The sequence below is a fragment of the Dryobates pubescens genome, chromosome 31, assembly GCF_014839835.1.
Source record: "Dryobates pubescens isolate bDryPub1 chromosome 31, bDryPub1.pri, whole genome shotgun sequence".
In the NCBI taxonomy this organism is placed as follows: Eukaryota; Metazoa; Chordata; class Aves; order Piciformes; family Picidae; genus Dryobates; species Dryobates pubescens.
In genome coordinates this window covers 3,293,838-3,318,743 of record NC_071642.1, presented here as the reverse complement: position 1 = coordinate 3,318,743, position 24,906 = coordinate 3,293,838, and the positions used below count along the sequence as shown (strand labels likewise).

At 58.0% G+C, this 24,906-nt stretch overlaps 1 protein-coding gene across 2 annotated transcripts; it reads left to right on the top strand.

The window, feature by feature from the left end:
• The first annotated feature begins 4,132 nt into the window (after nt 1-4,132).
• On the top strand, nt 4,133-23,316 carry MIER2 (MIER family member 2). 2 transcript variants are annotated; one of them, XM_054174892.1, is made up of 13 exons: nt 4,133-4,158; nt 8,638-8,725; nt 9,429-9,580; nt 10,296-10,421; nt 11,487-11,610; nt 12,669-12,778; nt 13,482-13,551; nt 15,764-15,915; nt 16,570-16,651; nt 16,774-16,868; nt 18,075-18,178; nt 21,673-21,809; nt 22,600-23,316. In XM_054174892.1, exons 1-13 carry the CDS (start codon nt 4,150-4,152, stop codon nt 23,076-23,078), a joined length of 1,728 nt encoding a protein of 575 aa, XP_054030867.1. In that variant the 5' UTR covers nt 4,133-4,149; the 3' UTR covers nt 23,079-23,316. The 2 variants fall into 2 exon arrangements, with proteins under 2 accessions (XP_054030867.1, XP_054030866.1); XM_054174891.1 differs by having other exon boundaries at nt 18,075-18,202.
• The last annotated feature ends 1,590 nt before the right edge of the window (nt 23,317-24,906 follow it).

Genomic DNA, 24,906 nt, shown 5'->3' with positions numbered 1-24,906 from the left:
CGTCGTGGTGAGGTGGAACTTCCTGGGTTCCAGTTTGTGTCCACTGCTCCTCATCCTATCACAGCTCCACTGCAGAGAGCCTGGCCCCTGCTGCTTGCCACCCACCCCTCAGATATGGATAGACAGTAATGAGATCCCCTCTCAGCCTTCTCTTCAGGATAAACAGCCCCAGGTCTCTCAGCCTTTCCTCATCACAGAGATGTTCCAGTCCCTTCAGCATCCTCACAGCCTCCACTGGAAACTCTTTAGTAGATCCCTCTCACTCTTGAGCTGAGGAGCCCAGAACTGGCCAGAATACGAAGAATCATAGAATCAATAAGATTGGAAAAGACCCCAAAGATCATCAAGTCCAACCTGTCACCCAACACCTCCTGACTACTAGACCATGGCACCAAGTGCCACATCCAATCCCCTCTTGAACACCTCCAGGGATGGGGACTCCACCACCTCCCTGGGCAGCACATTCCAATGGCTAACAACTCCCTCTGGGAAGAACTTCTTCCTAACATCCAGCCTAAACTTCCCCTGGCACAGCTTGAGACTGTGTCCTCTTGTTCTGGTGCTGGGTGCCTGGGAGAAGAGACCAACCCCCACCTGGCTACAACCTCTCTTCAGAGAGTTGTAGAGAGCAAGAAGGTCTCCCCTGAGCCTCCTCTTCTCCAGGCTAAGCAACCCCAGCTCCCTCAGCCTCTCCTCACAGGGCTGTGCTCCAGACCCCTCCCCAGCTTTGTTGCCCTTCTCTGGACACCTTCCAGCAGCTCAACCTCTTTCCTGACCTGAGGAGCCCAGAACTGGACACAGGACTCAAGCTGTGGCCTGAGCAGTGCTGTGTATAGGGGGAGAATGACTTCCCTGCTCCTGCTGGCCACACTGTTCCTGATGTAGCCCAGGATGCCATTGGCCTTCTTGGCCCCCTGGGCACACTGCTGGCTCCTGCTCAGCCTACAGTCAACCACTACCCCCAGGTCCCTTTCTGCCTGGCTGCTCTCCAGCCACTCTCCCCCCAGCCTGTAGCCCTGCCTGGGGTTGCTGTGGTCAAAGTGTACAACCTGGCCCTTGGCTGCGTGCTGCTGCCTGGTGGTGCTCCTCTCCAGGAGGAGGAGGATTTCAGTTCAATCTCTGCAAGCCCCAACTCCAAAGCCAGGCTGCTGCTTTTCCCCCTGGTGGCAAAGCCCAGCTGGAGGTGCTGGTGGGAGGGAGGCAGAAAGCAGCAGGTTTTTTGTAGAAACCAGAGCCCAGGTTACCTTTCTTTCTCTTCCCCCCCCCCCAAATTGAATAAACAGCAGCTGCAATCTGTTAGTCCTTTGTGAAGAGCCAGGCAGATCTGTGTGAGGGAATAAAGGCCCGTTGAAGTGCTCTTGTTCTCTGCTCAAGAGCCACCACCACTTCAGAAGCACTTGATAGCACTTTGCTTCCCCAGCTCATAAGCAGGGGCAAAGCCCTGTGCAGAGCAAATCAGCCAGCACTGAGCCTGCTCCTAACAACCAAGCACGGAGGAAACCTGGGCTGCAGAGCTCCATGGCTGGCTTGGGGCTCTCCAGAGAAGGGCCATGAGGATGAGCAGAGGGCTGGAGCTCCTCTCCTGTGAGGACACACTGAGGGAGTTGGGGCTGTGCAGTCTGGAGAAGAGACCGAGGAGACCTAATTGTGGCCTTCCAGGATCAAGTGCAAGGTCCTGCAGCTGGGGCAGGGCAATCCCAGGCACTGCTACAGGCTGGGCAGGGATTGGCTTGAGAGCAGCCCTGAAGGAAAGGACCTGGGGGTGCTGGGGGAGGAGAAGCTCAGCAGGAGCCAGCAGGGAGCACTTGCAGCCCAGAGAGCCAAGCAGAGCCTGGGCTGCAGCCAGAGAAGTGTGGCCAGCAGGGCCAGGGAGGGGATTCTGCCCCTCTGCTCCACTCTGCTGAGACCACAGCTGGAGCTCTGGGGCCAGCTCTGGAGCCTCTGTGCCAGGAAGGACCTGGAGGTGCTGGAAGGTGTCCAGAGAAGGGCCAGGAGGAGGAGCAGAGGGCTGGAGCTGCTCTGCTGTGAGGAGAGACTGAGGGAGTTGGGGTTGTGCAGGCTGGAGAGGAGAAGGCTCCAAGAAGACCTTCTGGTGGCCTTTCAGTATCTGCAGGGGGCTCCAAAAAAGCTGGGGAGGGACTTTTGAGTGTGTCAGGGAGTGATAGGATTGGGGGAATGGAGCAAAACAAGAAATGGGGAGATTCAGATTGGATGTTAGGAAGAAGTTGTTCCCTGTGTGGGTGGTGAGAGCCTGGCACAGGTTGCCCAGGGAGGTGGTGGAAGCCTCATGCCTGGAGGTGTTTGCAGCCAGGCTGGATGTGGCTGTGAGCAACCTGCTGTGGTGTGAGGTGTCCCTGGCCATGGCAGGGGGGTTGGGACTGGCTGAGCCTTGAGGTCCCTTCCAACCCTGACAATTCTATGATTCTATGAAGTGTTTCCCTGCAGTGTGGTGCTGGCCATCCTCTCCTCCCTGTGGACATGCTGGGGACAGAGCTGGGCTGTAGGACAATTCTGTGCTTCTGAGGCAGAGATGATCACAGCCTGAAGCTGAAGAATGATCTTGCCTCACAGAATCACTGAATTGTTGTGGTTGGAAAAGGCCTCTAAGATCCTCCAGTCCAACCATCAACCCAACCCCACCATGGCCATCAAACCACGTCCCCAAGTGCCATGGCCACACATTTCTTGACCACTTCCAGGGATGGGGGCTCCACCACCTCCCTGCATAACCATGATCTGTGGAACTTGGTCACATGGTGAGATCTGGTGCTGAGTGTTATTTGTGCCTCCTGCTCATTCACACACCTTGAGGAAAGTGCTGCCCACTGGCCATGGCCAGCAGTGGCCCCAGGTAGGGCAGAGTGCTGCAGGAAGCCCTGGGGATGTGCAGCATTGAGGAACAAAGTCATAGGTTCATACAATGCTTTGGGTTGGAAGGGAGCTTAAAGATCATCCAGTTCCAACCCCCTGGCATAGGCAGGGACACCTTCCTCTAGCCCAGGTTGCTCAAGGCCCCATCCAACCTGGCTTTGAACACCTCCAGGGAGGGGGCACCCACAGCTTCCCTGGGCAACCTGTGCCAGTGTCTCCCCACCAAAAAGCTTCACAGAGGACAGCTTGTGCTCTGGAAGCGTGTGGCACATCAATTAAACAGGGTGGAAGTGAACCAGCAAGTGCTTCCACAAGCACATCTCTGGTGTTCTCCCAGGTCCAGCCACGGCAAGGAGCCAGGGAAGTGTTCAGTGTTCCCATTGCAATCCTTGCGTGGCAGGAGCTGCCCCTGGGCTCCCACCCTGATCTCCCTCCGCTGTGGCCACTAGATGAGACATAGTGACTTTGGCTGAGACATAGTGACTTTGGCTGAGACATAGTGACTTTGGCCAACACGTAGCTCAGCGAGGCTCCCTGCAGCTTGGCTCCCTGCAGCTTTTCTCCCTGCAGCTTTGTGACCTGCTAAAGCGTTGCAGAGCGTGGAGATTGTGGCTGCGAGCATCACCCTAGCCCCTGACACACAGCCCCCAGCGCTGTGAGGTGGTAGAGCTCCATGAGCACCCCCCAGTCTGCCCTGGTTGATGCTAGCAGACCGGTGCCAGGGGTCTACGGGGCCACTTTATAACTAAAATCCCGCTTTCTACACCACTCAATGCCCCTGTGCCAGGCCAGGGCCCCGTACCCCAGTGTCTGTGTGGTCATTTGATGGGGCTCTGCGGGCACCTGCCGTCGGGCAGCCCTTGAGAACAACGGCCTGGCCCGGCACCGCTGCGGCCTCTCCTCCCGCTCCACGCCGGTTCCCGGGGGTGCCGTTAACCACTCGCTCTGCACAAGCCCCCCTCCTACCCCCCACCCCCGCTCCTCGGCCAGAAGACTCTCCGGGAGGTGACGGGGGCGGCTCGAGGCCCGGAGGACGCCCGGTAAGCGGCGGCCGACGGGAGGAGGGGCGCCAGGGTAAGGCACCAACCGCCCAGCCGCCGCCCCGGCTCCGTCCCCCGGCCCCCCTCCGGGACCCCGCCGCCAGCCCCGCCGCCGGCGCCCCACGCCCCTTGGCCCCGCCTCCTGACCCCGCCCCGCCCCCGCCCTCGCCGCGCCGCAGCCAATGAGCGGCCGCCGCCGCATCCGGGGCTCGCGCCGCCCCGCCGCTCGCGCTCGGCCATGGCGGAGGTGAGTGCAGCCCCGAAGGGGTCGTGCCGGGCCGGGCCGGGCCTCGGTCTCCCGCCTCCGCTGCTTGGGTGGTGGCCCCAGGGGCCTCCCGAGCCTCGGCTGCCCGGCACCGCCTGCGACCGGCGTCCTGCGGCCGCGGGGCGGATGGGCCGCCGGAGCTGGGCCCTCCGGGGCGGGGGGCACTCGGCCCGAGGGGCGGTGGGGCCCCGGGCGGGAGCGGGCCGAAGGGCGGGAGCGGCCCGGGGACGGCTGCGGGGTGAGGCGCCTGGGCGGGACGTTGCGGGAGAGCTGGGGCAGGCGGCGGGGCATAGCCGAGCCCCGGGAGCGGCACCGGCTCTGCCGTCCCGCCAGCACCGGAGGAGGCAGCAGCGGGGCCCATGGCGGAGGGCCCGTGGCCGGACCTGCGGGAGGGGGCCCCGGGAGGAGCGCTCAAAAGTGCTTTGAGCCGGAGAACCCGCCAGGGCTCCGGCGTTGGGCTGGGATGAGCGGCGCCGGGGGTCGTTGGCCGGAGCAGCGGGGCCGGGCAAACGGGAGCCCCCCGGGGCCTCGGTGCTGCAGGGGCCGATGGCGTCAGGGGCGGGTCGTGGGAGAGCCGGGGTCAGAGGGTGCAGAGCCGTTGGAAAGGAGCTCGCAGGGGCTGGAGGTAAAAGAGACAGGGCCTGGGCAGCAGGAGAGCACCGAGGTCGGGAGCTGGGAATGGCAGAGGGCTGGGGAGGGTGGCGGGAAAGGCTTGCTGGGGTGAGTGGGATGGGGGAGGATTGCCCAGCCCAGGGGACCTTGGTGCTCTGGGGCTGGGTGAGGACAGCCCTGTCCCATCGTGGTGCTGTGTTTGCCTTGGTGCATCGTGCAGAGACGCTGCTGCCATCTCCACCACGCTCATGGTTGGTGATACCATTCCCTGGGGGGGCTTCACATGGCCTTGAACTATCCCCTCCCTGTTGTAATGCTTGTGGCACATCCATGCTTCATTTCCATCATGAGATCCTTGTGGTGACCACAACGTGGCAAGAAGACACCAGGAAGGCATCGAGGCAGCTGCCTGCTCTGTTGAAGGATCTCAGAACACCTCTTGTGAGGCAGCTTCTGTTTGGTGGCTTCTTGGGGTGTTTCAGCATTTCAGTGAGGAAGATGCTGCCTGACCCATCCAGAAGGGTTTGGTCTTAGCTGCTGGCCTTGGTGGAGCACCAAGTGTGCTGGTTTCACCTTGGCACATTGGTGGGATGCCATGCAGCCCTGGCAGGCAGCACCACAGGTCTCTGGCTTGGGGGAGGTCCAGGAGCTGTCACTGCCTCACAGAGGAGGTTTGAACTGTGGAGTGTCTCCCCTGTGGCATGGCAAGGGCTTGCTATTGGGGTGCTGACTTCCCTGAGCAGTGTGGGAGCTGACCTCTTGTGTCCTCTCCTCTCTTCATTGTTTGCTCTTTCAGGTCCACAGCTTGCAGGACAAAGCCATTTCTGTCCATTCCACTTCCCTCTGGCTACAGTGGGGGCTTGTAGAAAGCAGCCCAAGCATCTCAGGTGGTATGGACAAGGCAGAGGAGCCAAGAGCAATTCTCTCACCAAGGCTGAAACACATCACAGAGTAGCTCAGGAAACCACATTAGTTACTGCAGTGGTAAAGGGAAAATCTCTGTTCTTTTCCCCTCACTTTCTTGCAGAAGCACTTTCAGCCTGAGAGGTTTCCCTCCAGCAGCTCTCTCAGCCTTGCTCTGGGAATGGCCTGGTCAGTGTCAAAAGCTCAGGCTCTGTGTTCTCTAATCTGTGGCTGCTGCTTCTTCTTCTTCCATTTGCTCCAAACCTGGAGTGCAGAGTTAAGGAGGGGGGTGCAGGAGTCCCCCAGAAACACAAACAAATGGTCAACCTCTCTGTAACTTTGGGGGGAGGGTGGAAACTGCCTGAGAAGCAGAGGGGTGGTGGTAGGAAGGCAACTGCTGGGAAGTGTGAAAAGAGCTGGAAAGGATTTGAGCTCCTTTTCTTCCCCCCACTGTGTTTAGGAGCCATTTCATGGAATGGTTTGGCTTGGGAGGGACCTCCAGAGGTCATCCAGGCCAGGAAGCAGAGGCATCCTCAGCTAGATCAGGCTGCCCAGAGCCCTGTTGAGCCTCACCTTGAATATCTCCAGGGATGGAGCCCTCAACCACCTCCCTGGGCAGCCTGTCCCGCTGCCCCCATGGCAGTGCATCACACTCTCCAAGCAGATGGAGTTCCCCCCTGTGAGCTTTCATGGTGACCAAAGCTGTCACCAGCAGCAGGAGCACCTGCACCTCCTCCAGGGACCTGGCCTGGTGACACTTGGTGGTGCCTCAGGTGCCTTTATGTTGTGTTGTCTGCTCCCTCTGTGATGTTTGAAGTGTCAGGCTGCAGCCACCTCCCCTCCCAGCGATGTCACCCCACATCCTGTGGCCCTGGCCAGCAGTGGGGCCAGGAATCTTCTCTCTGCCATTGCCAGGTTTAAGCCCCAGAGCTGCCTTTCTCCCCTGCCCCTTGGGCTCTCCTTTGGGTGGACTCCTGGGTCTGTAAATGATCTGAGGGATGAGTGAGGGGGTGGGGTGGGCCACTGGCTTTGTCTCTGAGGTGCTGCTGCTTTTCTCAGCCCAGACACCTCAGTGCTGGTTAGTGGGTGGTGACTCCAGCCCACAGCAGGTCCCTCTTGCTCTGGTGCTGGATTATTGCTTGGGGGACATAAACTCATGGTTGGTTACTGAGTTGCCATCCTGTCCTGCTGACTCTTAGTCTTCATTGCAGCACCTGATCATTAAAAGGAGGTCTCCTCACTGCTGAAGTATTCCTGACATCCCTTCAAGCCAGCCCATCCACTCCTCTAACAGCTCCAGGCTTTGTTTTCAAAGCCTGCAGCTCCTTATTGATCCCCCCCTGTGAAGGAGGCACAATTGATCTCCAGATCATTGCCTTGGGTTGAAGAGTTCTGCAGATCACTCAAGCCTAGAAGGCAGGAGTCTAGTCCACAGCCTCAGCCTTGCCATGGAGCTGGGGCTGTTGGCTTGAAAGGGGTTATCCAAGAGGGGTTTGTGCTTGGTTAGGTGCCAGCAGAGCCCCTCAGAGGGGCACTGACACCTTCCTGAGTGGTGAAACCATTTCCTCCTCAAAAATGGAGGCTGCCCAAAGCCTTTTCCATCCCCTTCTCCTTTCTTTATCCCATAAACTCCTCCTCCCTTTTCAGTGCTCACACTCAGCAGGCCCTGTCTGCAGCCAGAGTGGTCTCCAGTGGGCTTCTCTTGCTGCTGCTGCTCCCACCCTTGGGGGTGGTGCACTGGCTCAGTTTGTGCTCTGCTTGGCCCAGAGGCATCCTCTTCTCCCTGGTCCTGGTGGAGGAAGGAGCAGGAATTTCCAGGGCTGCTTCACAGATCCTTTTCCCTCCCTCTTTCAGCCTTCCTTTCCTATGGCAGTGTCTGCTAGAGGAATAATTATGCCTAGGAAACAGCTGCCTCTGGTCCTTGTGGGGTTTGCCACCTGTGAGGGCACTGACTTGGAAGCCAGAGTCTGGGGGGGGGGGCTTGGTTTTGGGTGCCTGCTCAGCTCTGGGCTTCAGGGGTGAGTTGTGCTGTGAAGCTGGACTGTGCTTGCTTTCAGGAAGTTCAGGAGCCTCTGAGTGGAGCACTGCAGGTGCCCCCAGCTCCCACTGACTCAGTGAGGAGCAATGGTGCAAGGGCTGAGGTTAGTAATGGCTGAGGAGCATCTAAGGATGTCACTGGTGGCTGGGGGCCTGACACTGTGGTTTCCTTCTGCAGTTGGATGCTCTCAGTCACCCAGAGGCATCAGTTAATTACCTGCTTGCTCCCTGCCCAGGCTGAACTTGATGAGCAGCATTTCCATGCACAGCAGCTGAAGGAGCAGCAGATGTTCTGGGTTGCTTTCCAGGCCTCAGCTCCTGCTGCTGCTGAACTTCTGACCCGGCTCTGAGTGCCCCAATGCAGGTGCCTGTTCTCAGTGTCTTACCTGTCTCACCCTCTCCCACCTCACCTCTGCCACTCCCAGTCCTGCCCAGGCTCCTTCACTGCCTGCTGAGCTCTGGATCTCTTTGCTTACCCCTCTGAGCCCTCTGGATGTGGTGAGGCTGTGGGGAGAGGCCTCTGGAGGCACGGATCAGCTCCCGGGGTGCGTGCAGGGGAATGGCTTAGGGTCAGTGGCCTCCTGAAGTGCCAGCCCTGAAGTTCTGAGGTCTGAAACTGGTCAGAGGATAAAATGATGAGTGGAGTGCTGAAGGTAACAGAGGTGAAGTGGAAACAGCACCCTGTGCAGTGAGAGGCTGAGGGGAAAGTGCTGGATCTGGAGGAGCTGTTGATACACCTGAGCAGAGCTCTCTTTGCCCAGCAGTCTCTAAGGCTGCCCTGGGTGGGTTTCCTTAACTTTTGGCTTTGAAATGTGAGTTGACTGCAGTTGCTGGTGGGGTTGAGAGGCTGGAGGTGTGTCAGGCTGTTGAGAGGAGCTTTCCCAGCCCTGTGTTTCTCTTTCCCTCCAGGCCTCGGTCGGCCGACAGAGTCCGAGGGTGGTGCCGTACCCAGCCCGCAGCCTATGTCCTGGAGAGCCTGGCCTACAGAGTGCAGCAGGTAGCCCCAGCCCCTCTGTCTGTCTGTCTGCCTGGAGAGCTGATTTCCAGAGGAAACCAGGCTCCTGTGATCAGCCTGCCTGCTCCCTTCTCCTCCCAGCATCTCCTGAACCTCTTGGTTCATTCCCACACCGTCCAGCACAGGAGGAGAGTCTCAGAGATAGTGAAGCTCCTGCAAGTGTCCACTTCATAGAACCTTTGAATTGTTTGGGTTGGCAAAGCTCTCTTAAGAGCATTGAATCCAACTGTCAAGCTAAGACCACCATGGCCATTAAGCCATGCCCCCAAGTGCCATGTCCACACCTCCAGAGATGGTGACTCCACCACCTCCCTGGGCAGCCTGTTCCAATGCCCCTTGCTGCAATCAGGGGCAATTACCCAAGGTGCCTGGAGGGAAGGAAGAGCTGCAGCCTGTGTTCAGGTGTTCTGGCACTAGTGAATGCTCTCAGGAGAGCCACAGAAATGCTCAGGGCCCCCTCAAGCTCAGCTTTCAGTCACTTTTGGGGCTCAGATGTGACGAGAACCAGGTTCTGCCAATCAGCTCTCCCAAAGCGACTTCTTCCGTGGTGTTCCCCGGCCCCTCTCGCTCCTTCCTACCTTACCTCTGCCTCCTCCTGGCTGCAGGGAGTTATCCCAAGCTTTGTGGCATCTAAGATCTGGCCCAGGGTGGTGCTCAGGCTGCCAACTCCCTCTGCTCCCTGCAGTTGTGTCAATGGGCTCAGCTGATCATCGACTGAACCTCGCCGAGATCCTCTCCCAGAACTATGGCGTGCGGGAAGAGAGGGAAGAGGAGGAGGATGCTCAGGAGAAGCAGAAGTCTTTAGAGGAGCTGGAGAAGAGTTTCAGTGCTTCTCAGGTAAAGGCAACAAGGGGAGGGGAAGGGAAATGACCTCCTGGTTTGGGGGTCTGGGCTTGTTTGCTGTTTCTAGTGCTGGTACCAAAGGTTTTTGTGAGAGTCGACCTAGCAACGAGTCTTAGGTTTGTGCTTGGATAGGGAGGAGCAGGTTTGGCAGTGGGTGAGAGGAGTAAATGTTGCAGTCTTCCTCTGCCAAGGTGGTCTTGGCTCCCTTTGCTGAGGAGCCATCAACTGAGTTCATTGCTTGCCTCCCAGTGGAGGAGCCACAGAGATGAGATGGTGGCAGCCACCTGCGGGTGGGCCCACGGAGACCTCAGACAGGCACAGAGTGTGGCCTTGCTGGCAGAGGCTGTCCCCTCAGGGCAGGCACAAGACTCAGGATTTCCTCCTTCCCTTCCTCTCTGTAAATACCCTTGTGCTGCCTGGCATCTCTTCACCACTAGCAAAACAAAACAGATTCCAAAATGCCCTTGGCTCTGCTGCCCTGTGCTGAAAGCTCCTGGCCCCTCACCCCTGGGAAGCACAGGTTGTCTGGGGGGTGCTGGTTGGTGCTGATGCTCCTTCAGTCTACTCAGCATCCTCCAAGACACATCAGAGCCTCCAGAAGAGCAGAGCTGCCTTGGCTGCCTCTGCCCTGGCTCTGTGTCTGCTGCAGCTGGGGCTGTGCTCGGTGGTTGTTCCACTCCTGATGGAGCTTTGTCCTCCTCTTGCTCAGAGCAGTGAAATGCCATTTGAGGAGCTGCTTGCACTGTATGGCTATGAGGCCTCTGACCCCATCTCAGAGCAGGACAGTGAGAGCAATGATATTACTCCAAATCTTCCTGATATGACTCTGGATAAGGTAAGAGCAGCTCTGTGGGCCTGGGGGTGTCCTCTCAGCCTGAGCTGGGGGCTTGCTGGGCTGCCTGCAGTTTGGGGGGTGGGGGGTGTCTGGTAGCTCTCTTAGAATCACAGAATCAACCAGGTTGGAAAGGACCTCAGAGATCATCTCAAGTCCAACCTAATACCTGGCAGCTAAACCATGGCTCCAAGTGCCACATCCAAGCCTTCTTTGAACACCTCCAGGGACCCTCTTCAGGTGGGGTTTGACTAGTGCCAGGGAAAGAAAGGGATGCCTGCTCCTGGCATCCCAGTGAGGGAGCACCAGGTGCAAGGAATGTTTAGAGGAGACTGGGGAAAGAGTTTGGAGCAGGGTAGATTTAGGACAAACTTCTCCACAGTGAGGGTGGAGTGAAACACTGGCAAAGGTTGCCCAGAGGTGTGGTGGAGGCCCCATCCCTGGAGGTGGACCCTGAGCAACCTGATGTAGCTGGAGATGTCCCTGATGGCTGCAAGGAGGTTGGCCAAGATGCCCCCTGGAGGGTCCCTCCCAGCCTGAGGCGTTCTGTGGTCCCACGAAAGGATAACTGTTTTCAAAAGAGCACTGTCAAAAAGAGCTCTCCCTGGACCTTGGGTTGCAAAGTCTCTGCATGTAGCTGTGGATCTGTGGAGAATCAGGGAAGGTTTGGCCCTTCCTGGGGGAAGCTGCTCTGGCTGAAGTCTGGGGAAAGCTTTTCCTCATCCCTTCCAGGACCTTTGAGGTATTTGCTGCGAGTGGAGCGCTCAGGAAAGAGAGCCACTTGGCTTGGCCTCTCTCTGGCTTCCAGGGGGAGCCACTCTTGACACTTCCAGAAGTGCTTCTAGGGAATAAAATCTGGGGGTGGTGAGAGAGAGAGAGAGGGAGGGGGAGAGAGAGGAGAAGAATCTCTCTTGGGCCAAGCTGCGGGAGGGTGCGGAGCGTGGAGGGCGACCACGCTCGGCCAGAAGCGCTTTGCTCTAGGCCTCACCCCACCTCATTTCTGCTGCTCTTCAGTTTTTAAACCACTGTTTTGTTTTTTTTTCCCCACTTTCTTGTTGTTGTTAAAAGGAACAAATAGCGAAGGATTTGCTTTCAGGGGAAGAAGAGGAGGAGACCCAGTCCTCAGCTGACGACCTGACTCCATCCGTCACCTCCCACGACGCCTCCGACCTCTTCCCCAACCAGCATGGCTGTATGTGTCCCCCTGCTTCCTCCCTGCTTGCTTCTGGCCAGCAAGCTCCTGGCCAAGCTGCCAGCCCCTGGCTTGCACAGCAGCACTCTAGGCTGGGTTAGCAACTGGCTGGAGGGCCCAGCCCAGGGAGTGGTGGTGAGTGGTGCCACAGGCAGCTGGCAGCCAGGCGCCGGTGGTGTCCCCCCCCTGGGGATCAGTGCTGGGCCCCAGCCCTGATCAATGTCTGTATTGATGATCTGGATGAGGGCATTGAGCCCATCATCAGTAAGTTTCCAGGTGACACCAAGCTGGGGGCAGGAGTTGATCTGTTAGAGGGCAGGAGAGCTCTGCAGAGGGACCTTGCCAGGCTGGGCAGATGGGCAGAGGCCAAGGGCAGGAAACTGAACACAGCCAAGTGCCAGGGGCTGCACATTGGCCACAACAACCCCAGACAGGGCTACAGGCTGGGGGCAGAGTGGCTGAGAGCAGCCAGGCAGAGAGGGACCTGGGGGGAGTGGTTGACTGTAGGCTGAACAGGAGCCAGCAGTGTGCTCAGGTGGCCAAGAAGGCCAAGGGCATCCTGGCCTGCAGCAGGAACAGTGTGGCCAGCAGGAGCAGGGAGGTCATTCTCCCCCTATACACAGCACTGGTTAGGCCACAGCTTGAGTCCTGGGTCCAGTTCTGGGCTCCTCAGGTTAGGAAAGATGTTGAGCTGCTGGAAGGTGTCCAGAGAAGGGCAACAAAGCTGGGGGAGGGGTCTGGAGCACAGCCCTGGGAGGAGAGGCTGAGGGAGCTGGGGTTGCTTAGCCTGGAGAAGAGGAGGCTCAGGGGAGACCTTCTTGCTCTCTGCAGCTCCCTGAAGGGAGGTTGTAACCAGTTGGGGGTTGGTCTCTTCTCCCAGGCACCCAGCAGCAGAACAAGAGGACACAGTCTCCAGCTGTGCCAGGGGAGGTCTAGGCTGGATGTTGGGAAGAAATCCTTTGTAGTGAGTGGTTGGCCATTGGAATGTGCTGCCCAGGGAGAGAGAGAGAGAGGCACCAACATTTCCTAACTACAGATCTTTGCCTTTCCCCACAAAGCAAACAACTTCCTTGCTGATGAAGACAAAGAGCCCTGCTCCTCTCCATGTGCTTCCTCCATGGCTGAGGATTCAGAGGAGGATTCCATCCCATCCAACGAGTGTAAGAAGGTAAAGGATCTGGGGGTGCTGGGGAGAGAGCCAGGAGAGTGCAGCTGAGTCTGAGGAGGGCACAACCCCAAAGCCTTGTGGTATTTCCCCCTCTAGAAAGCTGTCTGCTTTTGACTGAGTTCCTCTTCTTCAGCTCAGCACCTTGTGTTCTGTGGGAGGTGTGGGTTACAGGAGGGCTGTTTTAAACCCCAGCTTGAGAGGTGCATCTGAAATGATCTCCTGCTGCAGACCTGCCAAATGCTGCTGTGCCTTGGTAAATCCAACCTGCAGCCTGTAGCCCTGTAAAGGTGAAATGCTGTGCAGTATTCCCAGCAGGATTTAGTGGGGCTGTGGGGCTGGGGTGGGAGGGAGCTGCCTTAGGAAAGAGAGGAGCAGGCTGCCAGATCCATCCTGGTGGTGAGGCTTGCAGGAGAGCTGCTGCATTGCTTTATCTCCTGCCTTAGCCCTCTGCCATATATCTGCACCATTAAAACTATGGAAATGCCTGAGGTGTCCCCAAGGGATCATCTGCTGCACAGTAAATCTTCTTAGTTGCCCTATAAAGTAGTCAGCTTCCCTAGAAGTAAATAGTGACAGTGGGGGACTGCTGGTGATCCATAAATGGGCCTCATGGTGTCACAGTCCCTAAATCACAGAGTCCCTCAGTTGCCTCCACACAGCATTTGCCATTTCAATTTCCCCTCTCCCTCTGGTGATATTTCAGGAGATCATGGTTGGACCCCAGTACCAAGCTGCTGTTCCCATCCTCCACTTAAGCAGGCATGGTGAGAAAGGTAAGGCTCCCTGCTCTGTGTGTCTGGTTCAGGTGTAGGGTGCTGGCCTGGCTGGTTGATGGGGCCCTGGTACCCTAGTTCTGCTCCACAGCTCTGAGCTTGGCACCTCTCAGTGTTGGCACCAAAGTTTTACAGCTAGTCCTGAGCTGGCTTTAAGCTCTCTTGTTGGAACAGGGCTGGGAATGCAGCTGCAGGAGCTCAGGGACAACAGGTTTGGAGGAGGGGGGTTTCAGCTGTAGGCACAGGGAAGGAAGACCCTCTGCAGATACCCTGATTCATTTTCCTCTGTCCTCTTTGAGCAGCCAGAGCTGGTTGCATTCAGTTCTTCTTGGTGCTGGCTGGTTCCAGTTTGGGAGGATGTCTGCAGAGGTGGCCTTGAATCACAGAATCATAGAGGCAGAGGTGTTGGAAGGGACCTCTGAAGATCATTGAGTCCAATCCCCCCTGCCAAAGCAGCATCACCCAGGGCAGGTCACACAGGACCACATCCAGATGGGGCTTGGAAGTCTCCAGAGGAGAGTCCACAACCTCTCCAGGGCTCCAGCACCATCACACCAAAGAAGTTTCTCCTCATGTTGAGGTGGAACCTCCTGGCTTCTAATCTGTGTCCCCCTGCCCCTTGTCCTGTCACTGAGTGCCACTGAACAGAGCCTGGCCCCTTCCTGACCCCCACCCTGCAGGTATTTATGGACAGTAATAAGATCTCCTCTCAGCCTTCTCTTCTCCAGCCTAAGCAGCCCCAAGTCTCTCATCCTTTTCTCCTCACACAGATGCTCCAATCCCTTCATCATCCTCATAGCCTCCGCTGGACTCTTCCCCAGTAGGTCCTTGTCCCTCTTAACCTCAGGAGCCCAGAACTGGCCTCAGTCCTCCAGCTGTGGTCTCACCAGGGCAGAGTAGAGAAAGAAGGCAGAGCAGAGAGAGTTGAGAGTGAGTTCCAGGCCCTTTCACACTTAGTGCAGTGCTACAGCAGCTGCCTGAGTTCCTGAAGGAGAGAGCTGACCCAAAGCCTCCTCAGAAGCCATCTCCTTCCTCCCTCCTTTGGTTTCTTTTTTCCTCCATCCTGGCTGACTCTGAGTGAATTGAAGGAGCCCAAAGTTCTCAGCTCTGCAGCTGCTCTTTCAGGTTTCCCCAGCAGACTTCTCAGAACTTTCCACTGCTGCCTGCTCTCAGCCTTCCCTTTGAAGGCCACAGATTTGGTGCAGCACCTTTTCCATCCCCTGGGTGCTTGCCTCCAGGGTGAAATGAAGTGAAACTGGCAGCAGGCCCCTCCTGGGGGGTGGGGAGGGGGTGTCTGTTACACCCTCTCTGCGGTGCCTCTGACCTGATCTGAGTGATTCTGCAGGGCAGGAGAGCTGGGTCCTCTGCCTGTGGAGAGGAGTTAGGCACAGAGGGTGCTGATATTCTTATCTGAGCAGGAAAACTGCAGCATTCCTGGGTGGGTTTTTTATCTCCTTGATTTTCCTCTGTGCTGTTGGTTTACTGAAACATCTCTGCCTTGTCCTGTGTTCTCAGGACTGAGAGCCTTGAAAGCTGGGAACCACTCTGTCTGCTCCTGCTCTTCTCTGGGGGTGGTGCAGCTCCTGGAGGAGCTGTCACAGGGGAGGGACAGCCTTGGTGCTGCTTTGGTTTGTGTCTGGGACAGGCCTGTAGCTCAAAGCTGCCTTCGCCTCCCACTCCTTTTGTTTTACTGCGGGCTGGCAAAGACACCTCAGAACCTAGGGGGGGAGGTTAACTGCCAGGATCAATGAATCAAAGCAACAGCCTTGGAGAGTGTGGTGGCCAAAGCCTTGTCAGTCAGCCCTTCTGGAGAGTAAGGAAGCAAGCTGAGCTTGTGCCTAGGCCTCTAGAAGAGGTGCGGAGGGGTCGTCTGCCTCCAGAAGCGAGAGGGGAGATGCAGCACCCGCAGAGAGTTCTTTGGGTTGGAGATCATCCAGTCCAGCCAGCAACCCAACCCCACCATGGCCATCCAGAAACGTCCCCAGGTGCCCTGTCCATGTGTTTCTGGAACACCTCCAGGGGTGGAGACTCCACCACCTCCCTGGGCAGCAATCCCTGACCGCTCAGACGGTTGTCGCCTCTCCAGGGCCAGGCCGGAGGACCCAGCAGGTCTCCTCCTTCCTGTCTCTCCCGTGCAGGCTCTGTCCCAAAAGGGGCAGAATTCTCTGCTTAGCTGATTTCAAGTGCTTTGGTTTGTTTCTTTGTCTCCTAGTCTATGAGAATGAAGATCAGCTGCTTTGGGACCCAAACATCCTCCCTGAGAGAGAGGTGGAAGAGTTCCTGTACCGCGCGGTGAAGCGGCGCTGGGATGAGCTGTCCAGCAGCAGCCTGCCCGAGGGGGAGATGGTGAAGGACAACGAGCAGGTACTTGGAGGGGGCTTCTCTTGCACCCACAGCTGGTGCTGGTGCAGCAGTGCACTGTTCCCTGCAGGGATCCCAAGGGAGAGGCTCAATTGAAAGAGAATGAGACCTCGCTCCAGTGGTGGTCTTCTTCCCCGTGGTGGAGGAGTGAGGGAGTGCTCCTCAGCTGCAGGCTCAGGAGGATGGAAAGGGCAAGAGGGGATCTGACCACAGGGATGTCTGGCTTAGACCTTGCCTCCCCATGCTTGTGGGAGGCATGTGGCAGGCTGGGCAAGCAGAGGATGGGGATGGCTTTGACTGTGCTCTCCCAGCATCCCAAACTCTTAAGCCAGAGCTCGCAGCGAGAACCTCCTTTGGGATCTGCCCCTGGTCCTTAGCTCCTCTTGTAAGCCAGCAGGAGATGAAACATTTGGCTGAGCCCCTTCAGAGCAGTTCAGCTTCTCCCTCAGGGGCACTCCTGTAGCCTGCAGAGCTGCTGGGAGGGGAGCTCCATCTTGTCAGACCCCCCAGTGCCTTGGCCCAGCGTGCTGGTGGGTGAGGCAGGGCTAGTGGAGAGCGGCTGCTGGGGGAAAAGGGAAGTTTTTGTGAGACAAATGTGAGCCATGAGCAGGTTGTGCTGCTCAGGTGCATGCTGTGAGTAACCTGCTTGTCCCCCAGGCTTTGTATGAGCTGGTCAAATGCAACTTCAATGCAGAGGAGGCACTGAGGAGGTTACGATTCAACGTGAAGGTGATCAGAGGTGAGAACCAACCCTCTCCCCTCCTCCCTCCCCCCTTGGGGCTCCACCAAACCCCAAGGCACATGGAACTGCTTGGGTCTGGATCCTGTACAGCTCCCCATTGCTCTTCCTTTCTGCTGCAGATGAGCTTTGTGCCTGGAGTGAGGAGGAGTGTAGAAATTTCGAGCATGGCTTCAGGGTCCATGGGAAGAACTTCCACCTCATCCAAGCCAACAAGGTGAGGCCCTGAGCTCCTGTGCTCCACTCCAGGGCAGGGGAGGTGGAGGAGGCACCAAGTGTGATGCAGGAAGCTGAGGAGTGCTCAATTCCCACCCCCAGGCTGTTGTCTGGGCAGGTGATGGGCTGTTCACTGCCCTGCTCTGCCTTGTTTTGCAGGTGGGAGAAGGCTCAAACACCACTGCCCTGCCTGAGTGGTGGCAGTTAATTACTCATTAGCCCTTTCTGGGGGCTCAAAAGTTCTTTCCAAACTCTCAGCCCTTGCAGCACCTTCTGTGAATGAGTGAGATGAGCATGTGGATGTTTTGTACCAGTCCCCCTGGGGTCCTCTAGAATGAAAGGTGCCTGTGGTAGGCAGAGCTGGGCCCTGGGGGCATGAAGCTGCTGTGCTGGGAGATGGCAGAGCCACAGAGTCCACTTCTGCTACTGATTGATTGTGGGCATGGTGATTGCTGGGCCAGGGAAAATGGACACGAGGTTGGCCCCCCTCTCTCTTGCCCCCCTCTCTCTTGCCCCCCTCTCTCTTGCCCCCCTCTCTCTTGCCCCCCTCTCTCTTGCCCCCCTCTCTCTTGCCCCCCTCTCTCTTGCCCCCCTCTCTCTTGCCCCCCTCTCTCTTGCCCCCCTCTCTCTTGCCCCCCTCTCTCTTGCCCCCCTCTCTCTTGCCCCCCTCTCTCTTGCCCCCCTCTCTCTTGCCCCCCTCTCTCTTGCCCCCCTCTCTCTTGCCCCCCTCTCTCTTGCCCCCCTCTCTCTTGCCCCCCTCTCTCTTGCCCCCCTCTCTCTTGCCCCCCTCTCTCTTGCCCCCCTCTCTCTTGCCCCCCTCTCTCTTGCCCCCCTCTCTCTTGCCCCCCTCTCTCTTGCCCCCCTCTCTCTTGCCCCCCTCTCTCTTGCCCCCCTCTCTCTTGCCCCCCTCTCTCTTGCCCCCCTCTCTCTTGCCCCCCTCTCTCTTGCCCCCCTCTCTCTTGCCCCCCTCTCCCTTTCCCCTCCTGGAAGGTCCTGCCCAAGCCCTGCTGTGCTTGCCCCCAGCTGTGTGCTGTGGGGGACCTCAGCCGCCTCAGGCTGTGCTCCGCCCCGCAGCCATCGCCCGACTGCTCCATCGCTTTCTTTCCCGTGCTGACTGGGATGGGAGAGGCTAATCCAGGAGGGAGAAACCAAACCCAGGGAGGATCCTTCTGAGCTTTGGCTGTGCTTTGGCTTTTGTGGCCCTCAGGTGCGGACCAGGTCTGTGGGGGAGTGCGTGGAGTACTACTACATGTGGAAGAAGTCGGAGCGCTACGACTACTTCACGCAGCAGACTCGTTTAGGAAGGAAGAAGTACGTCCTCCACCCTGGAGCCACGTGCGTGGAATATTCTCACACTAAACCTTAGTAACCTTGGGGGTCACAGGAGCCCTGGAATCACAGAATCCCCCAGCTTGGAAACCCCCCTCAGAGGTCGTCGAGTCCAAGCTGCCCCCCGGCGCCTCCGGAGCGAACTCAACCCTGGCTCCCAGTCCCCTCTTGAACACCTCCAGGGATGGGGACTCCACCACCTCCCTGGGGCAGCACATCCCAATGGCCAACCACTCTCTCTGGGAAGAACTTCTTCCTAACATCCAGCCTAAACCTCCCCTGGCACAGCTTGAGACTGTGTCCTCTTGTTCTGGTCACCTAGAGAAGAGACCAACCCCCACCTGGCTACAGCCTCCCTTCAGGGAGTTGGAGAGAGCAAGAAGGTCTCCCCTGAGCCTCCTCTTCTGCAGGCTAAGCAACCCCAGCTCCCTCAGCCTCTCCTCCCAGGGCTGTGCTCCAGACCCCTCCCCAGCTTTGTTGCCCTTCTCTGGACACCTTCAAGTCTCTCAATGTCCTTCTTAAATTGAGGGCCCCAGAACTGGCCACAGGACTCAAGGTGTGGCCTGAGCAGTGCTGAGCACAGCTGAAAATCTCTGGCCAGGAGGGGAGCAGCAGAATGCTCTGGAGGAGCAAGTGGCTGTGTCAGGTCTGTGTGGGCTGGGACAGGGCTGCAGGTCCTAACCAGTGCTGAGCACAGGGCACAATGACCTCCCTGCTCCTGCTGGCCACACTCTTCCTGATGCAGCCCAGGATGCCATTGGCCTTCTTGGCCACTTGGGCACACTGCTGGCTCATGTTCAGCCTACAGTCAACCACTACCCCCAGGTCCCTCTCTGCCTGGCTGCTCTCAGCCACTCTCCCTCCAGCCTGTAGCACTGCCTGGGGTTGCTGTGGCCAAAGTGCAGCACCTGGCACTTGGGGTTGTTCAATGCCAAACCCCACCAAAACAAACCCAAAAGCTCTTCTTCTCACAGGGGGTGAGCAGGGTGAGAGGAAGCTGCCTCCAGCAGTGCTGAGGGAGGCACAGGTCAGATGTGAGGGGGGAAAAGTTTCTTCCTGGGCCTCAGCTCTGGTGAGGCCATGCCTTGAGTACTGCCTCCAGTTCTGGGCACCTCAATCCAAGAGAGCTGTGGAGGTGCTGGAGCCAGGGCAGAGGAGGGCAAGCAAGCTGGGAAGGGCCTGGATAAATCTGATGAAGAGCAACTGAAGGAGCTGGGGATGGTTAGTGTGAAACAGAGGAGGCTGAGGGGAGACCTCCTGGCTGTCTACAACTACCTGAGAGGAGGTTATGGAGAGGTTGCTGCTGGTCTCTCCTCCCAGGTGATTAGCTACAGAACAAGAGGGAATGGCCTCAAGCTGCAGCAGGGCAGGGTTAGACTGGACAGCAGAAAGCATTTGGTCAGGGATTGGAAGAGGCTGCCCAGGGAGGTGGTGGAGTCCCCAACCCTGGAGGTGTTTAAAGGTGGTTTGGATGTGGTGCTTGGGGATATGGTTTAGGGGTGAACCTTGTAGAGTAGGGTTCTGGGCTGGGCTGGGGGATCCTGAGGGTCTTTGCCAACCTGAATGATTCTGTGATTCCTGGCAGTGGGTTCTCAGGTTGCCCAGGGAGAGGGAGCCCCCCTGGAACTGTGTGGATGTGGTTTAGTGGTAGAGGCTGAGCAGCAGTGGTGGTATTGTGAGCTCTAGGGGATTGGTTGGATTGGATGATCCCAAAGGGATCCTGCAGGAAGGCTGCAGAGGGCCTTCTGCAGGCCAAGGGGGAAGGGTTTGAAGCTGAGGCAGAGCAGGGTTAGACTGGAGCTGGGGAAGAAGTTCTGCAGTGTGAGGATGGTGAGAGTCTGGCACAGGCTGCCCAGGGAGGCTGTGGCTGCCTCCTCCCTGGGGGTGTTCAAGGCCAGGTTGGATGGGTTGAGTCTGGCTGAGAGGTGTCCCTGCCCGTTGGAGCAGATGGTTTGTGAGGTCCTTTCCAACCTGAGCCATCCTCTGATGTCTTCCAACCTTACCAGTTCTATCATCCTGTGTGTTTTAACCCCCCTGTGACACTTTGGGCTGCAAAGGCCAGCTTGGATGAGGCCCTGAGCAAGCTGAGCTGGGGGCAGGTGTCCCTGCCCATGGCAGGGGGGTTGGAGCTGGGTGAGCTTTATGCTCCCTTCCAACCCAACCCCATTCTGTGCCTCTAGGACATCTCCTCTGCACCTCCTGCTCTGGGAAGCTTCTGGGGTGGGAGCTTTGTGCTGGATGTGCTCAGAACACAGCCACTGATAAGCAGGGAGGAGAAGGGGGGGGGAGGGAAGATAAAGCAATCCTTTGCTTGGATGTGGACTTCCTTGTGTCAGAAAACACTGACTTGTTCCAGCCAAACACAGCCACAGCCATCAAGGTTAAGGTCAGGGATCCATGGCTGAGCTTGGGAAACAGCTCAGTGAGGTTTGGGGAAGGAAGCTTTAATCTTTCAGTTCCAAAATAGACTGTTTCTAACAGGGGGGGTGGGGAGGGATTGGAACCTGAATTAATTCCTCTTTCCCTGCTGCCACCCTCAGAGGTAAACTCTTTGCTTTTCAGCCTGTGCTGCTTACAGCAAAGCCTTTGTGGGGAAGATGGGAAGAGAAATGTCTCTGAAAGGGGGGGGGATGAAATGTTTCACTTGAACCAATTGAAAACACTTAGGGGAAGCTGCAGATTTTGATGGGGGGCTGGGGGGGGGTTGTGATTCTCATGCAAGAAAGGAAAGGAACTGAGAGCTCCAGTGGGGATTTGGTGGGGGGAAATATGTTCTCCTCACTTGCTTTTTGCTGGCACAACCATTCTGGGAATGTGGCAGCAACCTGGGAGGGGGGAGAGTGCTTGGCCTTTTTGGTTTGCTTTGGGGAGGGCTCAGGGAGCTGGGGCACAGCTCTTGGGTTTGGGGAAGCCCAGAGCCCCTTTCCTGTTTGTCACAGGGTGGGTTCAGCCTCGCTGAGTTAACTGCAGAGGCTGAACTGGGGCTCTGCAGACACACAAGGGACAGAGGCTGATTCACAGTGAGGGCTTGAGAGTCCTAGGGAGACCTTAAAGCAGCCTTCCAGTACCTGAAAGGGCTCCAGGAGAGCTGGGGAGGGACTTTGGACAAGGATCGGAAGTGACAGGGCGAGGGACAATGGCTTTGAGCTGGGAGAGGGGAGATTGAGAGTGGAGATGAGGAAGAAATTCTTGCCAGTGAGGGTGAGGAGACACTGGAACAGGTTGCCCAGGGAGGCTGTGGCTGCCTCCTCCATGGAGGTGTTGAAGGCCAGGCTGGATGAGGCCTGGAGCAAGCTGGGCTGGTGGGAGGTGTCCCTGCCCATGGCAGCGGGGTTGGAACTGGCTGATCTTGAAGGTCCCTTCTAGCCCAACCCATTCTGTGATTTGTGGATGGCTTTTAATCCTGGTTGTGTTTTCCCTGCCTGTGCCTCTCTGCCTGGCAGGGGGTGGCAGTGGCTGTCTGTCTTTCCCCACAGGGACTACACTGACAACGACCTGGATGGGGGCGAGGTGGAGAGCACCACTCGGTCTCGGAGCTCCCCACCAATTCCCTCTGCCCCTGGCTGCCTGGATTCCCACTTTGGGCAGGATCAGATAGCAATAGAGAGCACAGGTAACTCCCTCCTCTCCTGGCACCCCTGGGCACAGCTCATCTCCCTCACCTGGTGACACAAACCCTCCTCTGCCTGTCTCCTGTTACCCAGCTTCTCCCTGCACCTCCCTTTGTGCTGTGTCACACGCCAGCCCTGGGTGGGTTTTGTGGTGACCAAAGGGGGCTTGGGTTCTCCACACTGACCAGCAGAGACTCAAAAAGGGTTGCTCCTCCTCTGGGCTTGCAGAGGTGGCTTAAGTCATTCCCAGAGCAGAAGGATTTGCCTTGCCTCTGGGCACCTGAGTTAGCTGCTTGCAGGGCACTGACACACACCAGGCACAGGCAGCTCCCTGGGAGGCTGAGTTAAGGCAACAGAGGTTAGGCTGTGGCCCTGAGCTGCTGCCAGGCAGACCTGGCTGTGAGAGTGCTCTCAGGCTGCCTGAGATGAGCTCATTCCCTCACTGTCCCTCCCCAGCCAAGGGCTTTGTGCAGGCAGCTCCCAAGGGGTTGTTAGCTTTGGGAGGAGAGGGGCACAGGACTTTGGCTCTGGCTTCTCTGGGAGCTTCCCCTTAATTGCCACAGAAGCACTGCTGGCCTCCCACCTGCTGCCTGCATCTTTGCCTTTCTTCTGCTTGCTGTAATAAGGGAGCATTTGTGCCACCAAACAGATCCTGCAGTGCTTAGGTGGGATTCAGCTGGCTGCTGTTACCCTGTGTGTCACAGCAGCCTCACTCCAGCTTCTTCCCCTCCTTTGTCTCCCTGCCCTTTCTTCCTCCCTCTCCTGCTGTCGTTCTTGGGGGGGGATGTGCAGAGCCCCTGAGCGTGGAGAGCACAGCCTGCAGCCTGGGCAGCATCAGTGAATCAGGGCAGGGCTATGAGTGCAGCACTCCTTCAGAGACCAACTGCTCCTTCGACCCCACGGAGGAGACCTCCTCGGCTGCCCCCTCGGCGTCCTGCCCGCGGCACGGCGGCGCCGCCGCGGCCCGCCCGGAGCCGGGGCTCTACCCTTTGCCACCAGCAGGAGCAGGACTGGCAGAGGAGAAGCAGGAGACGTTGCAGAGCTCTGGGGAGACGATAAGCATGGACTTCACTCTCCCTGCAGACATTAACGAGGGTTTGCCTTTAATTGCTGGCCCTGTGGATTTGGACAGAGACCCAGAGGCCCCGGCGCAAGTGTCCTTATCGGTCACGGATTTCGGCCTCATTGGCATTGGGGATGTAAATAGCTTCCTGACTGCTCACCAGGCTTGCCCAGCACCTGTGGCTCACTCAGAGCCTTTGTCTCAGTGAGAGTCTGCAGTCACCACCTTGTCACACAGACCCAGCAAGGACTTGGACCCGACTCGAGCGAGCCTCCCGGAACTTCCGCCGCTCCCCAGAGACAGTTTGGAGCTGTTGGTCAGAATCCGTCTTTCCATCCTCCTTATTCCAAGGCTACAGTGGAACCAAACACCTTCCTGCTCCAGTGTGCTCTGACACCATCCCACAAAGCCTGGTGGCTGGCTGTGGTGAGGGGGGCAGGTCCATTGCCCCCTGTTTCCTTGACCAGGTGATGCCAGGCTGCCTGGAGAGTCCCTGCCTCGGGCCAGGGAAGATGCCCCTGGGCCACAGTGGGGTGGTCAGCACTGGCAATGGAGATGCATCAGCAGTGCTCCAGAGGCTGGGGTGGAGGATGCAGCCTTGGAGGTCCAAGAGCTGAAGGAGCAGGCAGGGAGCACGGTCCCCAGCCTGGCTGTGGGGTGCTTTGAGGCCACAGTGATGCTAAAGGACGATGAGGCCTCCTGGCCCCTCAGCCACAGGCAGTGTGTGCAGTACAAGCTGTTCTCCACCCTTCCCCACAGCCACCCTGCCCTCCAGAGCTGTGGGTCAGGACCAGTGCATGGCTGCTCCCCAGCCCCTCACAGCTCTGTTCTCAGCTGCAGGTGGGGTGGGGTCTGGCCCAGAGTTCAGCAGCAGGCCTTGGGAAGGGGCACAGTGTGGTGTGGCAGCCCTGTGTGCACCTGGGGCCTTCTCCCCTTCCCCTCACTGTGCTGGGCCATGGGAGAAGTGGTCCTGGGAGTGAGAGGAGATTCTAAACCCACAGAGTGGTGCTGGCCCCAGGGTGGTGGAGTTACTGGTGGGGAATGGTTTGATCCTTGCTGAGCAGTGCAGAAAACCTCTGCAGCTGCCCAGCTTGTTGAGTTTGGCAGCTGGGGCAGGAGGTCACCACTTAGCTCCCAGGACAGCATGTGCAGGACAGCAGTGCTAGAACTGAGCCCCAGGCAGGAGGACCAGAGTGGCCCTGCTCATCCTGGCCCCTTTCTGCCACGCCAGGAGCTGCTCTCTGAGCAGGGAAGTGCCAGGGGTGGCCCTGCCTGGCAGTGAGTGGCCAGCTGCTGTGCACAGCCACAGTGGCACAGCTGGAGGTGTGCTGGAGCCTGGAGCTGCTTCCCTTCCCAGGTGTGCTGCAGGTCTGGGGTTTGCCACTGGCTGAGATCCACATGCTCCCATCCCTTGGGGGTTTTTTCCCCCACTCTGGGGATGCTGCCTGGGCAGGGCTCTGATGCAGATGTTCCTCCCCTCCCTCCAGCCATCTTCTGCCCTAGGGGAAGGGAGTTGAGGTTGAGGTTTTGAGCTTGTGTTGGGTCTCCAGGCTGTGAGCCTGCAGCTGGTGACTCTGGAAGGTGACTCAAGCCACCAGCCCACGTCCTCTTTCTACCAGCCTTGGGAAAGTTGTGCCAGGCAGCCACACAGGGTGGCCAGGCCAGGCCTCATCTCTCCTCTCTCAGAGCATTAGCAGGCTTTGCTTCTGGCCCCAGCCAGCTCTGCTCAGAGGTGCTGAGCTCAGGGGCACAGGAGGTGCCCTGCCCAGGTGTCACTTTGTCAGCCAGCCAGCCAGGGTCCCTGGGAGTGGAAAGCAAAGACAAGTTCCTGCTCCAGAGTGGAACTGCCCAGGCTGCAATTCCCCATTTCTGGGGAAGAGAGGAAGCTCCTTGGCTGGAAGAGGAAGAGGAGGCAGGGTAAAAGAGGCAGGCAGCCCTCCCAGGGAAGGGCCAGGCCTTGGCATCTCCTCTCCAGCAGCCAAGAAACATTCTTCAGTTTTCCTGAAACCATTTCTTTTGGGTTGGTTTGATTTCTC

Bases quoted from the DNA above. Each gene is read 5' to 3' on its own strand.
- MIER2 (XM_054174891.1), top strand. The intron at 9,581-10,295 runs GTAAAGGCAACA...CCTCTTGCTCAG, and splicing joins AGAGTTTCAGTGCTTCTCAG to AGCAGTGAAATGCCATTTGA. The intron at 13,552-15,763 runs GTAAGGCTCCCT...TTTGTCTCCTAG, and splicing joins AAGCAGGCATGGTGAGAAAG to TCTATGAGAATGAAGATCAG.